This window comes from Sturnus vulgaris, chromosome 27 (assembly GCF_052056855.1).
Source record: "Sturnus vulgaris isolate bStuVul1 chromosome 27, bStuVul1.hap1, whole genome shotgun sequence".
Classification (NCBI taxonomy): Eukaryota; Metazoa; Chordata; class Aves; order Passeriformes; family Sturnidae; genus Sturnus; species Sturnus vulgaris.
The window spans coordinates 1,494,784-1,512,342 of NC_142269.1; the positions used below are offsets into that span (position 1 = coordinate 1,494,784).

At 53.9% G+C, this 17,559-nt stretch overlaps 1 protein-coding gene across 2 annotated transcripts in view; it reads left to right on the plus strand.

Moving 5' to 3' along the window:
* SCN4A (sodium voltage-gated channel alpha subunit 4) overlaps positions 1-16,709 on the plus strand; it is a 33,632-nt gene extending 16,923 nt beyond the window's left edge. For both annotated transcript variants that reach the window (XM_088179517.1, XM_088179516.1), the window contains 11 exons: positions 822-1,253; positions 5,551-5,680; positions 5,994-6,148; positions 7,304-7,477; positions 8,135-8,257; positions 8,491-8,769; positions 9,988-10,041; positions 11,434-11,571; positions 12,087-12,191; positions 12,860-13,130; positions 13,565-16,709. In XM_088179517.1, the coding sequence (XP_088035643.1) occupies positions 822-1,253; positions 5,551-5,680; positions 5,994-6,148; positions 7,304-7,477; positions 8,135-8,257; positions 8,491-8,769; positions 9,988-10,041; positions 11,434-11,571; positions 12,087-12,191; positions 12,860-13,130; positions 13,565-14,754 (3,051 nt within the window). In that variant the 3' untranslated portion in view covers positions 14,755-16,709. The remainder of the gene's footprint in view (positions 1-821; positions 1,254-5,550; positions 5,681-5,993; positions 6,149-7,303; positions 7,478-8,134; positions 8,258-8,490; positions 8,770-9,987; positions 10,042-11,433; positions 11,572-12,086; positions 12,192-12,859; positions 13,131-13,564) is intronic.
* Positions 16,710-17,559: the final 850 nt, after the last annotated feature.

The window sequence follows — 17,559 nt, forward strand, 5'->3', positions numbered from 1 at the left end:
TTATATAGAGAATTTACTGCTGAGGTGAAACATCGCTTTGATGGAGCAGAGCAGTGTCTGGGACACAGGGACGGGGTCACGGCTGGGCTTCAGCTCCTCTATGGCTTCAGGGTGTGGGAGACCATCAGGAGCTTACTAGGCAGCTGAGCTACCAAAGCCAGGGAAGAGGAGAGGAAGAGCAGCAGCTGAGAGGACAAGCAGAAGGTTTCATTCTGGGGAGAGAAGGGACATAATCACAGAATCATGGAATCCCAGACTGGTTCGGGTTGAAAGGGACGTTGAAGACCTCTTAGCCCCACCCCTGCCATGGGCAGAGACACCTCCCACTATCCCAGGATGTTCCAAGTCCTGTCCGGCCTGGCCTGGGACTTCCAGGGATCCAGGGGCAGCCACAAGAGCTGAGTTGCATCCCTGAGGGTGGTGGGGAGAAGAACTAGAGGCTTGGGGAGTCCTGCATGGGATTCCTGGAGCTCCAAGAGACCAAAGTGGGGGACACACTCATGGATCCCTAGGAGAGCTTGAGAGGAGCTGAAACCATGACTGGCATCCCTTGCAGAGGGATCTGCAGGACAGTGGGAGCCCACGGTGAGGTTGAAGGCATCAGAAACCAGGGGGTTTGAGGAGGAGCATGTCCAGGTCCTCCAGGAACTGGGATTGGCACCTCTGCAGTCCCCAGAGCTGGTGAGGGCAGGGCAGAGCCCACGAGATGCTCCCTGAAGGGGTTTCTCCACAGCCACAAGTGATCCCTGCCGCTCCGCAGGGAAATCCTGACGCTCAGGACCTGCTGGACCTCAGGGCTGGCGTTTGTTTTGTCTCCCCAGGTGCTAAACCTGTTCCTGGCTCTGCTGCTGAGCTCCTTCAGTGCTGACAGCCTGGCGGCATCGGACGACGATGGGGAGATGAACAACCTGCAGATCGCCATCGGCCGCATCAGCTGCGGCATCGCCTTCGCCAAGGCCACGCTCCTGGCGCTGCTCCGCCGCCTCTGCAAGGGCAAGAAGGTGGCACCAGAGGAGGAGCAGGACCCCAGTAAAAGGGACAACTCTGTGCTCAACCACATGGACACGGCTCTGGAGCCCAAGTCAGGGTACCTGGATGGCATCACGGACAAGGAGCACATTTTCATGGATGAGCTGGACCACATGAATTTCATCAACAACCCCAACCTGACGGTGCAGGTCCCCATCGCCTCCGAGGAATCCGACCTCTACGAGGAGACCAGCACCCAGTCTGACACCGAGGACACCACCAAGGTCAGGAAGATGGACGGAAGGGAAGGGTTTCACCCCAAAACTGGGACTTGCCCATTCTTGCTGTGCTGCCCAAAGAATGATGTTGGTTTGGGCCACTTTTAGCTTTCTCACAGGGCGTGGCATGGACCAAACTTGGCGTTTTCCAAGCTGGCATTTCCCAGTGTAAGCTGGAGTGGGAGGGTCCAAGCAGGGCTTTGGCTGATTTGGGTCAGACTATGGGGTTATTGCTGGTGCCAGAGGGCCCCACTGCACCACAGGGGTGGTGCAAGTGTCAGAGTGCTCAGTTTGGGGTTAAAGATGTTCCAGAGGAATCTGATGCCAGGAAATCTGCTGATGGCACTATCATTGGATCCACTGCTAATGCTTCGGGAAACATCGTCCTGGGGGGGCTGAACCAGATGGAGGAGCTTAGCAGGGGTGAACATGAAGCGAGAGATGTGGGATCCAAAGCTGAGACACCTGAGTCCAGTCTCCAGGGGACTGCTGGGGTCCTCTGGAAGGGTGGCAGGGGGACAAGAAACTTGGGAAGACCCAAGTGGACACAAAAGGTTGATGATGTGGTGGGAAATTACTGCTCACTCCAAGGTCCTGGAGACACAGGGGGCAGTTGGAGGTGCTGAGGGGGACAGGAGCAGGTGCATCAGCCTGGGAAGGGGGTTTATTTGGACAATAGGACAGCCCTGAGCAGGGATTTGTCATGACTGGATGGTAAAAGTTTGCCCAGGAGCTGAGGGAACTCTGGAAACTTCTAACCAACCCTGCCAGGCCCAGGAGGCACCTGGTGCTGCTGAACACCTGGATGAGACTACATAGCCCAAGAAAGGCTGGAAAATGAAGCAGGTCTCTCAAAAGTGAAGAGCCTCTCACCTCCCTCCCATCTGCAGACTCCTCACAGCTCAGCACGGTGACAGGGACCCAGCTTGGCACAACATGGGGCAAGGAGAAGGGACAATCCTGATTATTTTTATTATCTGGGACAATAGAGGGATTTCAGCATTGAGGGTGCAGGAGAGGAGCAGGAGGAAAGGTGGGGCTGGCCATCATCACTGCCAAGCCCTCCCGAGGGGACAAACTTGTGTGGAGCATCTTGGTCAAGGGAATGGGCCAGGGGTGTTACTGCTCTCAGTTCCCCCAGTGTTGCCACCAGGAGGGCTGAGAGTTGGCATTTCCCACCAGATTTTTTGTACCACAGCCCCAGTCCCTCAGCAGCAGTGCCCAGCACACCAAGTGCACTGCAGAGGTGATGCCAATGCCAGCCTGGCCATGATGGGAAAGGACACATGGGGTTCCCATGGACCTCAGCTCCCTGTCACCACAAAGGGCTTCCCAGCAGGTGGGAAAACCCTGGTGAGTAATGATCAGACCTGTCCTGGCACAGCTCTGGGCTTTAGGGTCTGCTCAGCCAATAGCACCCACTCCAAACAGTCCATGGAAAAACTGTGAGCTATCCCCAGCTGCTCAAGGCACCTCTCAAACAGTAAATACCAGTTCATCCCATCAGGGCTGTTGGATTTGGTGCCTAAATTCAGTCAAAACTGACTCAGGTGGGAACCAAGGAGATCATTAAAAATAGGGGCCCTGCCAAGGCAGGGGGAATGATGGGCTGCAAATTGTCATGGAATCACAAATTATTTGGGTTGGTAAGAATCTCCAAGACTAGGTAATCCCAATCCCCTGCCATGGGCAGTGACACCTTCCACTATCCCAGGTTGCTCCAAGGGCTGTCCCAGCCTGGCCTGGGACACTGCCAGGGATGCAAGGGCAGCCACTGCTGCTCTGGGCATGCTGTGCCAGGGCCTCCTCACCCTCACAGCCAGGAGTTCCTTCCCAATACCCCACCTAACCCTCCCCTCTGGCAGTGAAAGCCATTCCTTATGTCCTGTCCCTCCAGCCCTTATCCTCAGTCCCTCTCCAGCTCTCCTGGAACCTCTTTAAGCACTGCAAGGGGCTCTGAGCTCTCCCCGACCCTTCCCTCCTCCAGGCTGAGCACCCCCTACTCTCCCAGCCTGCATATACAAGGTGAAATGACAATTAGCAATCAGTGCTAATTGGTGGGAGCCTGGCGCTGTTGTCTGTGGGGTTGTTGCCATCCGGGTGTGTTCGCACCCCGGGATCAGCTCCAGATGGAGCCAGAGCTCCGCGCACCGCCCGCTCCGGGACACTCCCGCCGTGAGCATCCCGGGGCTCCTCACGGGCTGCTCAGACAACGCTGATAAATCCTCTCCACTTCCAGCGCAGCTGCTTTCCAAGAAAAAGCTCTTTTTTGGAGAAATGACAGCGGCGGGATCATCGCAGCTGCGATTTTGCCTCGTGGTTGATTTCTCTTTGCAGCTTAAAGCAGGGAGGAGGTGCCAGCCCGGTCTGTGGCTCTGCAGAATCAGCGCAGGGGCTCAGGGCTCTTCCAGGGGCTTTTTCCGTGGGGAGCCCATCCTGCTGGGCACGGTGATGTGTCCTGAGATGTGGTGTAGCACGGGGGTGTTGTCAATGGAGCTGAGGGAGCTAGGAAGGGGCTCAGCCTGGAGAAAAGGAGGCTCAGGGGGGCCCTTGTGGCTCTGCACAACTCCCTGACAGGAGGGGCAGGGAGGGGGGGGTTGGCCTCTGCTCCAAGGAACAGGGACAGGAGGAGAGGGAGCGGCCTCAGGCTGGGCCATGGGAGGTTTAGATTGGATATTAGGGAAAATTTCTTCACCCGAAGTGTTGCACAGCCCTGGCACAGCTGCCCAGGGCAGGGATGGAGTCCCCATCTCTGGACGGGTTTAAAGCCATGTGGATGTGGCACCTGGGGACAGGGGTCAGTGGTGGCCTTGGCACTGCTGAACTCACTGGTCTTGGAAGGCTTTTCCAACCCCGTTCTGTGATCCTCAGTGCTGTGGATCATGGGGTCATGGGGTGAGTCAGAGTGTGCAGCAGCAAGGACGGGAAAGCCCTGGTTTGGGGGAAAGCCCCAGCCAGGCTGGAGATGCTGTGCTGGGTGTGTGATGGAAATTGCCCTCCAAACCTGCTGGTTCCAGGAGCCCCCAGGGATGGGTTTTATCGCTGTCCCCACCCAGGAGAACCTGCCTTGAGCTCCCCCTACAGAATTCCTGAGTTCCATGAGCCATCCAAGGGTCTTTTGGACCTTACCCCACACCTCCAGGGCAGTTGCACTGGTTTGTCCCCACCTTGACCCTTTCCAAGCCTGTCCAGGAGGCTCAGATGGCTCCTGTGTGTCCTTCCCTAGCGTCACAGCTTGCCTGGCTCCGTGCTGAAACTCCCTAATCCCCCTGCCCCTCCTGTCCCTCCCCTGGCCTTGACTGAGGGTGGTCCCAGGGATCTTGAGAGCCACCAGCTGAGAGCTGGTGCCACCCCTGCTGCTGTGCCCTCTCTTGCATGTCCTTAAATGTCCCTCACAGCAACATGTTCTCACGGAGATGTGGCTGTGCCCCTGAAGCTGTGAGCAGTGACAGTGCCTCAGATTACCCCGGGGGTTTTTCCCTGGTTTTTGGAGGATGGAGCAGCTCCTTTATGGATTACCAAAAGCAGGAGCAGCCTGAGGGGAGGATTATCTCCTTTCCATGTAATCCAACACCTTCCTGTGCTGGAAATACCCTGGATCCTCTGGTTCCTGCTGCTCCCAGGTAGGATAGGCAGGGTTGGGAATCTGCTCATTCCTCAAGTGTTGCATGAGGGCTTCTCAGAAAGCAAAAGAAAAAAAGAGGAAAAAGAGTCCCAGGGGCTTGCCCAAGGTTTTCTCTTGTTATCAGCCCCTCTGGCCTTGCTGAGTGGTGTCTGGGAACTCAGCCAAACTGACCTGTGGAGCAGGATGGAGCTGGAAAGAGGTATTTGGGGTACAGATTTTGAACTTGGGTGAGCCTTGGACTGAGGCCCCTTCAGCACAAGCCGAGCTGGAGAGAGGAGAGGCTACTTGGGTTCCTGCACCAAGGGGGGGTTGGCAGAGCAATTCTTGAATGAGGACACACAGAGGAGGAGGCGGAAAAAAAATCAGTCTGAGGTGGTGGCACAGGTGGGTGGGAGATGGAGCTGCTGTGCTGGGAGGAAGGCTGGGATCAGGGGACCTCTTGTTCTCCTGAACCTGCATGAAAAGCAAAGCTCAGGTACCAACAGTCTTCCAAGGTTTGCAGCCCTGGATGATTGAGCAGCTTCCGGGCTGTGTGTCATAGAAGGGGACTCGGAGCATCCTCCAAACAAGGGGGTCCCACCGCCCATCTGGTCCTGCCTGTGCTCTCTGGGGCAGGAGGAGCATGGCTGGAGGCAGCCAAAGCCCAGGTGCCTGCTCTGAATTGCTGTGTCCCTGCAGAACCCCCTGTCCAGTGACAACGCCTCGTCCGTGTGCAGCACAGCGGATTACAAACCCCCCGCGCCCGAGGAGGAGGAGATGGCAGAAGTGGCTGAGGAGAGCAACGAGCCCGAGGAGTGTTTCACTGAAGGTGAGGGACAGAGCAGGGCTGGAGACCCTGTGGACAGGGGGAGATGGGTGTAGAGAGGGGAAAATGGGGGTGGAGAGGCCACTGCCAACCAGTTCTTGCAGCACAGGGACCGCCAGGCTCCCAGAGCTCAGCCCCAACTCCAAATCCTCTTGTAGCACCACAGAGATGATCCCCATGGAGCTCCCCTCGTGCACCCCACCTCAGCCCAGCAGGATCCTGGCCCAACTTCCACTAGGGAGGGTTTAAATGTCAATAAAACTGGGAACAGTGGGAGCACCCTGGCCAGGAGTGACCCCCAGCCTTGTGTCCCCAGGCTGTGTGAAGAGGTTCCCCTGCCTCTACGTGGACATCAACAGTGAGAAGGGGAGGATTTGGTGGAACCTCAGGAAAACCTGCTTCCGCATCGTGGAGCATGACTGGTTCGAGACCTTCATCGTCTTCATGATCCTCCTCAGCAGTGGGGCGCTGGTAGGTCCCACCTTTCCCCTGCCCCAGGGGCTCTGCAGCAGCTTCCCAGCCTGGGGGGGCCCAAGGAGGTGACAGAGCCCAGGTTCTGGGCATCTCCTGTGCCAAATAATCCAGCTGTGGGCAGATGTTTGATTTCAAACCCCATTTGGATCAGATCTAACATCATCCAAGAGTCCTGGTACCTACTGGTCGACCCCCCCAGCATCCCTGGACCATCAGGCTGTGGTCCACGGGCTCAAGGGGATGCCACTGCCTACAACTTCCACTCCTGCTCTTAATGCCATCTATGAACCATCTGAACCATTTAAGCTTTGTGTAGTTCCTCGTTTCACCACCACCATCACCGGTTGTCAGGAGGTGCTTGACAAACAGTTCATGGTTTTTATTTTGCTGTTCAGCTCCTCCATCAGTGCCTGGTGCCCCCTCTCAGAGCCGGGGTGTTCCATTAAATCAGCCTAATTAATTACCTGTGTCGGCCTGGTGCCGTTCTCTGAGTGTTTGGGTTGGATTTAACCAAGGAAATATCAATTTCTCTGCAGGTTTGGAGGTGAAGAGAAAGGGAAAGAGAACAGAGGGACAGAGAGGGTTTTCAGACACACTTTACATGTCTGCAGCTCGCTCTGAGGTGGTTTAGGGATGTCTGAGGTTGTAGCTGGTGCAGGAATTGAAAGCTTTGCTATGTCAGCTGTGCAACACCTGGTCACCATGGGTGTGGTACACACCCAAACTCCTCAGGGCATTTTCAAAACTCCCAAAGCATCCCAAGGTGTGGGTTGGTGTCCTGGGGTTTGAGCTGAGACATCTGGGAATTGGATGCAGCTGGACGTTAGCTTCAGTGCAGCTCTGCTTTGGGTCCAACCCCGCAAAGCCAAGGGACTTGCAAACAGGATCTGGACCCCACGGTGAGCAGGTCCTCATGGACCAGCCATCCTTGGGCTCCCAGCTCCTGAGCCCTGGGAAAGCAGGGAGCATGGCTGTGCTCTGGGATGTCATGGGTCCCATGGAAGATGACTGTCCCAATAGCTCTGTGGGGTTTTCCACGGAAGATCACTGTCACGTAGCTCTGTGGGGTTTTCCACGGAAGATGACTGTCCCAATAGTTCTGTGGGGTTTTCCATGGAAGATGACTGTCACGTAGCTCCGTGCCCCTTGCAGGCTTTCGAGGACATCTACATCGAGCAGCGCAAGGTGATCCGCACTATCCTGGAATACGCAGACAAGGTCTTCTCCTACATCTTTGTCATCGAGATGCTGCTCAAGTGGGTGGCCTATGGCTTCAAGGTGTACTTCACCAATGCCTGGTGCTGGCTGGATTTCCTCATCGTGGATGTACGTGATGAGCAGGGCCAAGCCAAGGGGCTTGGAGGTGTTAGGGGCTGTTGTAAATGAACCCAGATTGTATTTTAGAGGATAAAGGGGTGGCTGTGGAATGAGGGCTTATACCATTTCTTAAAATAATGGTCCCCCGCAAGAAGGAACACTTTGTTCCTGGTTGTAGGAACCTTTCAAACCCTTCTGTTTTACACCCAAGCCAAGAACAGCCCCTGCAGTTCCACCAGGCCTAGTAGAACTGTGAAGGGACACAGGATCTCCCACAGGATCTCTCTCACAGGGTGATAGAGCAATCTGTCCTTTTTGTGCCCCACATCAATTCCACCCTCACACTCAAGAGGTGTCATCCTGCCCTGTCCCTGGAAGTGTCCAAGGCCAGGTTGGATGGAACAATCTGGTATAGTGGAAGGTGTCCTTGCCATGACAGGAGGTAGGACTGGATGGTCTTTAAGGTCCTTTCCAACACAAATCATTCTGGGATTCTGTGACCCTTGATGTATCTGGTCACCAGGGACCCCAAGGACTCGATGTCTGTGTCCCAGGGCTACAGGGCTGTGACCACCAGCCTGAGGGACTGGGGAGAGAGGGAAGGCCAGGAGCTGCAGTTGTGTTTCCACCTGAGGTGCTGCTGATCACTTGGGCTGCTCCTTCCAGGTGTCCCTGGTCAGCCTGACAGCAAACTGGCTGGGATACTCCGAGCTGGGAGCCATCAAATCCCTGCGGACACTGAGGGCTCTGCGACCTCTGCGTGCTCTGTCCCGGTTTGAGGGCATGAGGGTAAGTGTGTCCCCATGTGCTGCTGGCCCTGACAGGGACATGTAAGCCTTCAGCAGTCCCCTGCATCACAGACATCCCAGTTGGATTTCAGGGGCCTCCAGATTGGTAGGATCAATGCTAAGGTACCTTTGGTCCAGTCTGACCTCACTCAGTGCTGCTGGGGAGGGCAAGGTCGGGGCATAGGGACATGAAGGTCCCATCCAGGCCTCTCAAGATCTTTTCTCTCCTTGCAGGTGGTGGTGAATGCCCTGGTGGGTGCCATCCCCTCCATCATGAACGTCCTGCTGGTCTGCCTCATCTTCTGGCTGATATTCAGCATCATGGGGGTGAACCTCTTTGCAGGGAAGTACTACAGGTGTGTCAACACCACCACAGGTGAGCTCTTCGACATCAGCGTGGTCAACAACAAGAGCGACTGCATGGCCCTGCTCTACACCAATGAGGTCAGATGGGTCAATGTCAAGGTCAACTTCGACAACGTGGGCTTGGGTTACCTGTCCCTGCTGCAGGTGGTACGTCACAACATCGGGTGTGGAGCAGGGCGGTGGGATGAGCATCAGGGCTGATGTGGGATTGGGTTTCTTAGCTGCTTCTTAGCTCCAAAGCTGGTTTTTAACACCAGAAAAGCCTTAGTAAGGGGTTTCCTCCCAACCAAGGAAAGCAAGGGACAGGGTAGAAGATGAGAGGGGAAGGTGTCACCAGGGAATTGCTACAGATGGGCGCAGAGAGCACCAAGGCTGGCGCTGCAAAGCAGCCCCTGCACAGCACGAGGTGCAGGAGTCAGGAGGGGAGGCTCTGTTTTACCCCTGCACCCTTTGGAAAGTTCAGGCTGCTCCAGCAATAGGCTGTGGGACTTTGCGTGGGGCAGGTGACGACTGGAAAAAGAGCGCACATGTCCCCTGCGGGCAGTGGGCGAATGCAGCTGAGTTCCACTGAACTCCCCACAGCTGGGCCAGGCAGCAAAGGGGAACTGCTCACCACAGCTTTAATAAAAATATAGGTGTGGGTTCCATTATGGGGCAGGCTGGGGCTACTCCCATCAGATCCAGGGGAACTGGTGGCTGCAGCATCGGAAAACAACCCCAGCTGATGACCTTGCTTCTAAATTCAGCTTCCTCTTCAGGCTTGTTGTTCCATCAGATTCAGGAAACAAGATGTGCAGACCTTTTGTTTAACAAATCAGCAGCAAAAGGCTGTAAGAGATGCAGTGGAGACCCTGTAAAAGATTTGGTGTAGTCTCCCACCCTACTGAGATGGGAATTCAGCAGAACCAGAGGCAGGATATGGAAGTCAGGGCTATGGAGGTGGCACAGTTTGGGACTGGAAAAGAGGCAGCTGGCCCTGGCACAGCTCTGCCTTTGGGAAAAAGACTTCGAAGTCAAGAGGAGAAGGGAGAAAGGAGTCAATTGCTTCTTTTCCCTGCCTTGTTTGCAGTGGTGTTTTGGGAAGTCACTGGTAGCCTCAGCCCCAGAATGGTCTATGCATATTCACATGGGAATTTCCATACATCTGGGACATTTTTCTTGTGGATTCAATCCACATTCCTCTCCTGCCATTCCCACAGAGAAGCCGGAGCACTCAGAGCTAAACTCCAGACATGCACTCATCACCTTCCCTTTCTTCCCAGCCCCAAACAACTCCCAGAAAATGCATTCTTCTCCACTGCTATAGAATCACAGAATCCTTTATGTTGGAAAAGACTCCAAGTTTGATCATTCCTGTTCCCACAGGCAACCTTCAAAGGCTGGATGGACATCATGTATGCAGCCGTGGACTCACGTGAGGTGAGGGGACACGCAGGGACACACTGCTGATTCCAGGGTGGATTCCCCTTGGCAGGCTGGGAATGGGATTCCAGAACTGAGGCTGGCATGGATCCTTGGCTACAGCATCACCTCTGGCTCTGCCTTTTGGTGCTGGGGGCTGCCTGCATCCCACCCGTGACTTCCACCAGGACATTGGCTAAAGGGTGGACAAACCCCCAAAATGGATCAGATCATGGAACCCCAGCACGGTTTGTGTTGGAAGTGACCAAAAAAACCATCCAGTGCCTTCCCTGCCATGGGCAGTGGCACCTTCCATTATCCCAGTGTACTCCAAGCTCTGTCCAACCCAGCCTTGGACACCTGGGCAGCCACAACATCCCCCTGCTGAGGTGCACAGCCTCAAAAAGGGCAGCCATGTGTCCCCGTGCCACCCACGTCATTGTCACCTGCAGCCTGGTCCCATACTGGGCTCTCGCTGTGCCCCACAGCTGGGGCTGCATCTGCTCCACTCATCTTCAGTTCCAGGGGCCAAAATCCCTATTGGGGGCTCATCCTTCTGCCTGCTGTGACATGATGTCCTCCATGAGCCCTCTAGCTGGGAAAGCTCATGCCATCCTGGAGAAAGTGCCTGGCTTGCCTTGAGCAATCAATGGCTCATGAGAACAGAGCAGACAGCCTTTAACCATTGGGTTCAATGAGTGTTTGAAGAGTGTCATGCAAAGGCTATTCCTACTGTGATCCATCCCCAAAAGTGTCCCTACAGTAGAAGGCATTTCCTGCTGTTCTCCAGTCACACTGGACGTCATCCCACAGAGGCCTGAAGGGGGGGGTCTTCATTGCCCCTTTTTAGCACCTTTCCATCACCCTCTGAAAATCCCTCAGGACTCTGCCCCACCTGGGGCAAAACTGGTTTGGGAGAAAATCTTCCCTGTTCTGCCAAGAGCTTTCCTCAAAATGGGGGAAGCCAGTGGGGTCATCTCAGGGTCTCTCTGGTCAAACACAGAGCGGGATTAAAGGATGCCCCTTGGGATGAGGAGCATTGTCCAGGGTTGTCGGGCTGTGCCACCCAGCTGTGCTGATGTGACAAATTAATCCACTTTTCCTTTCCCCTCTCAGATATATTTCAGCCCTTGGAATGCTGATTATTGTGAAGAAACTAATTTGCTCATTAATATGACTGCAAAGGACATCCTTTCCCATTCCCCACCCCATGCTGTGGGATTGGGGGTCAGCGTGTCCTTGTCCCTCAGTCAGTGTCACATGGATGTTGCTTCCATTGGGAACACACAGCCAAAAGTTTTGGAGCAGCCATCCCTGGCTCTGTCCAAACAGTGCAAGCCCTTGTCTGGGGGCTTGGGGACATCTTTTTGGGACAGAGTCAGTCTCACATTTCCTATCTCTCTTGGCCAGATTGAAGAGCAGCCACAGTACGAGATCAACCTCTACATGTACATCTACTTTGTCATCTTCATCATCTTCGGTGCCTTCTTCACTCTGAACCTCTTTATTGGTGTCATCATTGACAACTTTAACCAGCAGAAGAAAAAGATGAGTATTTCCTGACTCCTGAGGTGCTGCTCTAGGGTGGAGGGGGCCAGCCAGCAGTGGGGTGATGGGACCAGGGCCACCATGCCCAGGACTAGGATGGATCCCAGGATTCCTGTCCATTAGTGGCTTCCTGCACTGGACAAATGGCACATGGAGCTTTGTGTCCTGGTCACAGCAGTTACAGAGGACTTAATTTACAGGTGCAGAGGGAGGAAGCAAAGGGAGGCTGTGTTTTCTCTTGCCTGGACCATCAATTTTATTTTCTTTACCTACCCTGGGTTCATTTTCCCATGCACAAGGTTGAGACTCTGCTTCTTCTCCAATCTAGTAGCTCAGGATTGACACCCTGGAGCAGGGGGTGGGCAAAGGGTGTGCAGGGCCAAGCACACTGGTGGTGCTGAGCGAGGTCTGTAGGACACAGAGAGGACACCTTGTTCCCAGCAGGATCTCTGAGGGGCTGGAGATACTTGGTGGGAAGAGAATTCCTGAGACTAACAGCAGTGTTCCCTTTATACTTTGGAGGCAAAGATATCTTCATGACAGAAGAGCAGAAGAAATACTACAATGCCATGAAGAAGCTGGGCTCCAAGAAACCCCAGAAGCCCATCCCTAGGCCAGCGGTACGTTGGGCTCATCCTCCAGGAGTGGAACATGCAGGGAACACTTCAAGGCACCAGCTGTCCCAAAGGGAACAAGAAGGGTTCAGGGAGGACCATTTGCCCCAGTGTTACTCTTCAGACAGGACCTGGCCAAGAGCTGAGGCTTCACAAGAGGGTGACATCAGGCCACCTCTTTAGGGTCTACCCTTTAGCCCTTGGTTTGCTGGCAAGGGTAACGATGGGGTTTCTTTTACAGGAATTTGGGTTTTTTCCTAGTTCAGCTCCCAGCTCCTCTCTGGAAGAGAGTTGGGCTCAGGGATAGCTCAGCTTTCAACTCCCCAGCAGGGTCCAGCCAAAACAGGGTTTTGTAGCCCTGCACAAGGGAGGTCCTTCCCATGTGTTAATTGGTGCCCTATTAGCTGTGGGTGTAATTAGCAAGCAACTGTGCCCTGTGCCACTCCTCTTTGCCGTGGTGTTCCCAGGTATGCTTCATCCTGAGAGGTGCTGGGAATCCTCCCCCTGTAACTTTTGGGGCTGTGAGAACCATGCTGGCCACAACCCTGAGGTTTCCCACATTTTAATTATGGTTCCTTCTTCTCTTTCTGTTGTGTTTTTGTTTTGTTGTGTCTGTCCCGTGTTCCCACCTCTTCTCTGGTGCTCCATCTTTGCCCTTGTGTCGCTCATTGCAGAACAAATTCCAAGGGAAGGTGTTTGACTTTGTTACCAAGCAAGTGTTTGACATCACCATCATGATCCTGATTTGCCTGAACATGGTGACCATGATGGTGGAAACAGATGACCAGAGCGAGCTCAAAACCTCTGTCCTCTACAAGATAAACCTGGTCTTCATCGTCATCTTCACTGGGGAGTGCGTGCTCAAGATGTTCGCCCTGCGTCAGTACTTCTTCACTGTGGGCTGGAACATCTTCGACTTTGTGGTGGTCATCCTCTCCATCCTAGGTGAGTCCTGCTGCTCCCACCAGTCCCTCAGGGATCCCACTGAACAGTGAAGAGTGGAAGTGGTCTCACCAATCCACACCACCGAGCTGTCACTGGACCCCACTTGCACCCATCCTTGGAGCAGGGCCAAGCCAGCAGGACCCTGAGACATGACAGATGTGAGGCCACTCCAGGCCACCAGGCTGGGTGAGGAGCTGGGGATATCTGTGCTCCTCCTTGGTGTTATTTCCCTTGGTGTTCTTTTTCTCCAAAACAGAGCAGCCAGAGCTTAACCCTTGGGTCTGTGCTATATTTTTAAATATTTTTTTCCTGTCACTGGAGGAGTCATTGGGGGTGGCCTCACCTCACTGTGTCTGCCCAGATGGAGTGGAGCAGATCCCCTTTACCTCCCATTGGTAGCACAGCAGACTCATCTGTCCTTCATCTCTCCACAGGTATCGTCCTCTCAGACATCATTGAGAAGTATTTTGTATCCCCCACCCTCTTCAGGGTGATCCGGCTGGCGAGGATTGGCCGTGTGCTCCGGCTGATCCGAGGAGCCAAAGGCATCCGGACGCTCCTCTTTGCCCTGATGATGTCCCTGCCTGCCCTGTTCAACATTGGCCTCCTGCTCTTCCTCGTCATGTTCATCTACTCCATCTTTGGGATGTCCAATTTTGCCTATGTCAAGAAGGAGTCGGGGATCGATGACATCTTCAACTTTGAAACTTTTGGGAACAGCATCATCTGCCTCTTCCAGATCACCACATCAGCGGGCTGGGATGGGCTCCTCAACCCCATCCTCAACAGCGGCCCCCCAGACTGTGACCCCGAGCTGGAGAACCCAGGGAGTTCAGTGAAAGGAGATTGTGGGAACCCTGCCATTGGCATCTTCTTCTTCTGCAGCTACATCATCATCTCCTTCCTCATCGTGGTGAACATGTACATCGCCATCATCCTGGAGAACTTCAGCGTGGCCACAGAGGAGAGCAGTGAGCCCCTCTGCGAAGATGATTTTGAAATGTTTTATGAAACTTGGGAGAAGTTTGACCCAGATGCCACTCAATTCATTGCCTACAGCACATTGTCGGACTTTGTGGACACCTTGCAGGAGCCACTCAGAGTTCCCAAACCCAACAAGATCAAACTCATCACCATGGATCTACCAATGGTTGCTGGGGACAAAATCCACTGCCTAGACATCCTCTTTGCCCTGACTAAAGAAGTGCTGGGAGACTCGGGAGAGATGGATGCCCTGAAGGCCACCATGGAGGAGAAGTTCATGGCTGCCAACCCCTCAAAAGTTTCCTATGAACCCATCACCACCACCCTGAAGAGGAAGCACGAGGAGGTTTGTGCTACCAAGATCCAGAGGGCTTTCCGGCGGTACCTGCTGAGGCGCTCGGTGAAGCAGGCGTCCTACATGTACAGGCACAGCCAGGATGCCTTGGGCAAGGATGCGCCTGAGAAGGAAGGGCTGATCGCCACCAAAATGCAGGAGATCTATGGGAACACTGGGACAGATGTGGAGACAGCCCCTGCCTTGGGCCTCGAGCCCATTCCCAGCTCAGAGATGCCCCCGGATGCTCCTGAGGAAGCACAGGCTTGGGATAAGGAACGCGTGGTCAAAGAGTCGCTGGTGTAACACGAGGAAATTCCACCTCTGGCCCAGCCTGAAGAGACTTCATTTGAATCTCCTGTTCAAAGCTCTTCCATGCACAGATCTCTAGATCTTAGATATTGTGCTAATTTCAGATATTTCAAGCAACCACCTTGAATTTCAAAGCAGGATCTCCTCCTGATCCTGGGTTTTACAGCCCACTGCACTTGCAAAGAGTTTAATTCTTTTTCTTATGAGAACTCAAATGTGAAATCTGTTGTCAGTGAAAGAGAAACAATTCAGTTTTGAAATGATCTCATCATGGTAACGATGGTTTTCAGGCATGAACAGAAGGGTATGGTTGTCCTTTCACTTAAAGTAATTATTTATTAATGTTATTTCACAATTAAGAGATTTTCCTGTATTTTATTCTTCCAGAGTGCAACCAAGCAACCAGTGAAAGATGAGCCAAGTGAAATAATATTAAGAATAATTACAGAAAACAGAAGGTTTTGTGAACAAAAATCTCCAAAGTCTTAAAGTAGCACCTTTCTTTTGAAACTCTGAATAAGCTTGATGATTATTTTTTGTTACATACAAGAGAAAGTGCAATTATGTCTTAATAATTGGTTTGCAAAGCCAAAGCAAAGCATCTGCAGATTTGCTCTCAGGGTTAAATATCAGGTTTTCAAGGTCTCTGAATATGCATTGAAACCAGAAATCATTCAGGTCTGTGTAAGATGAATGTAAACACTGTTTATAGTCAGGTTTTACTCTATTTTTCTCATTTCCATCCAGGTTTTGTGGCAGGAAAGCAACGGGCAAAGGTAGGGTTTTGAAAACATCCTCCAAGAATCCCCAGTCCCCGGGATAAAACTCTCCAGGGTTTTTTTTTTCTAGCCCTGTTGCAAGAGGAGCCATCCCACTGGAGTGCTCTTGGTTGGCATTCCAAATGTCCTCTTCATTAGTGTTAATTAATGACATGCACCCCCAGGGATTGGAGCCAATGTTTGAACAATCCTTGCCACGAGCTGTTTTAGGGCTGCCCTAAATCCCACCCAAGCCCCAGGTGGCTGCGTGTAATAAATGATCCCATTGGGATGTGAATCCCAAAATCCTCAGGCAGAGCATACTTCCCTAGGCTGGGGCAGCAGAGAGGCCCTGGTGGCACATTCTGGATGGGCTGGGCAGATCCTCACCAGAAAACCTCCAGGCAGAGGAGCATTTTCCCAGGGGGAAAATGGACTTGCTGTTCTTCACACAGGTGAGCAAAAGGAAAGTAAATCAAGGAAAATGGTCCTGGCACCACTGTGGCTGCCCCTGGATCCCTGGCAGTGTCCAAGGCCAGGTTGGACAGGGCTTGGAACAACCTGGATAGTGGAAGGTGTTTCTGCCCATGGCAGAGGGTGGCACTGGATGAGCTTTGAGGTCGTTCCAACCCAAACCATCCTGTGCTTCTGTGAAAAACGGGCAAAAGGCTTCGAGTTCACCTCTGACCACCTTCTGCCTTCAAAAGGGAAAAACCCCTCTTGAGATCAAATCAAACATGAACCAAAACCTCTTACAGTTCAAACAAGGGCTGCACCTGAAGCCAAAGGCTCTGTGTTTTTGTACTCTGATGATTCTCTTCTCTTCCCGGGCTGCTTTGGGAACTGCTGTCACGGATGCCCCATGGCCAGGCTGGCCAGGAGCAATGCTGAGCCTGGCTTGGAGCCATGAGCTCCCAGCCAGGTGGCAGAGCCACAGACACTCGGCTTGTCCCGTGGCCTTGTGCTCTCATTTCCCTGTCGATGCTGCCTGCAGCAGGAGCCTGAGCTGCTGTCGCTGGCATTTCCATGGGAAGTATCCCTGGCACGGCATCCCTGCCCGGATCGTGGTTCACAATCGATGCTGCTTCTACATTTGTGTTGTCGGGGATGAGGAAATGCCCCAGAGCAGGGTTTGTGTGAGCTAAAGCCATTTTTCTTTGTACATTTCTTACAATAAACAACTGTAAATGATCTGTTATTACCAAGTGTGCTGGTGTGTCTCGGGGGCGGAATGTTTTCCCTGCGCTGGGAGAGGTGAACACGCTTCCCTTGGCTCCCCGTGCTTGGCTTTGGACCCGCCAACCTCAGCAGGACCTGGGGGTCTCATCCTGCACAGGAGGCACCAGGGCTGTCCCCTGGGACCTCCAGCCCAGCTCCCAGAGCTTCTGTTCCGCTCATGATCCCATCCCTCGGAGCTCGCTGAGGCCGGGACCCACAGGAGCTGCTGCTGTGAGCTCCACCAAGGACAGACGAGGGTTTGGAGGAGTTCAAGCCCCCGAGCTGCCCCACGCAGCTTCAAGCCCAGCCCAGCAGCCAGGTGGGCGCAGGTGAGCGTGGCTGGGGGGACAGGGTGGGTTCTGCGTCAGCGAGGAGGAGCCGCCCCGGACCCGCTGACGCGCCCGGCTCGGGCTCGCCGCTGGTTTTTTTCGCTGTTTTCGATGTTTTCGCTGGAACAGCTCGTCCCGAGGCTGGCGTAACGCGACGGGGCTGCAGGGGCCGGGCACTGTGAAATCCAAATCCCAATGCACAGGGAAAGGCGGGGGAAGGTGCAGCTGCCGGCAGTGACTCTGCTCTGGTAGCCAGAGTGGCCCAGGGGAAGAGGCTTGGGGACATGGGACCCTCCCCGTTGGACCACCAGGTTCCCCTACACCCCAGGTGATGGTTGCTGTAAGCACGGGGGTCTCCAGGGGAGACCGAGCCCCTCTGTGCCTTTCAAGTGTACCAAGGAGCCCTCAGGCAGCGCGGGGGCTGACTTGGCCACTGTCACTGCAAACCCTCTTCAGTTTGTGCCCTGCTCCTGCTTTTACCTCACAGGGCTTTC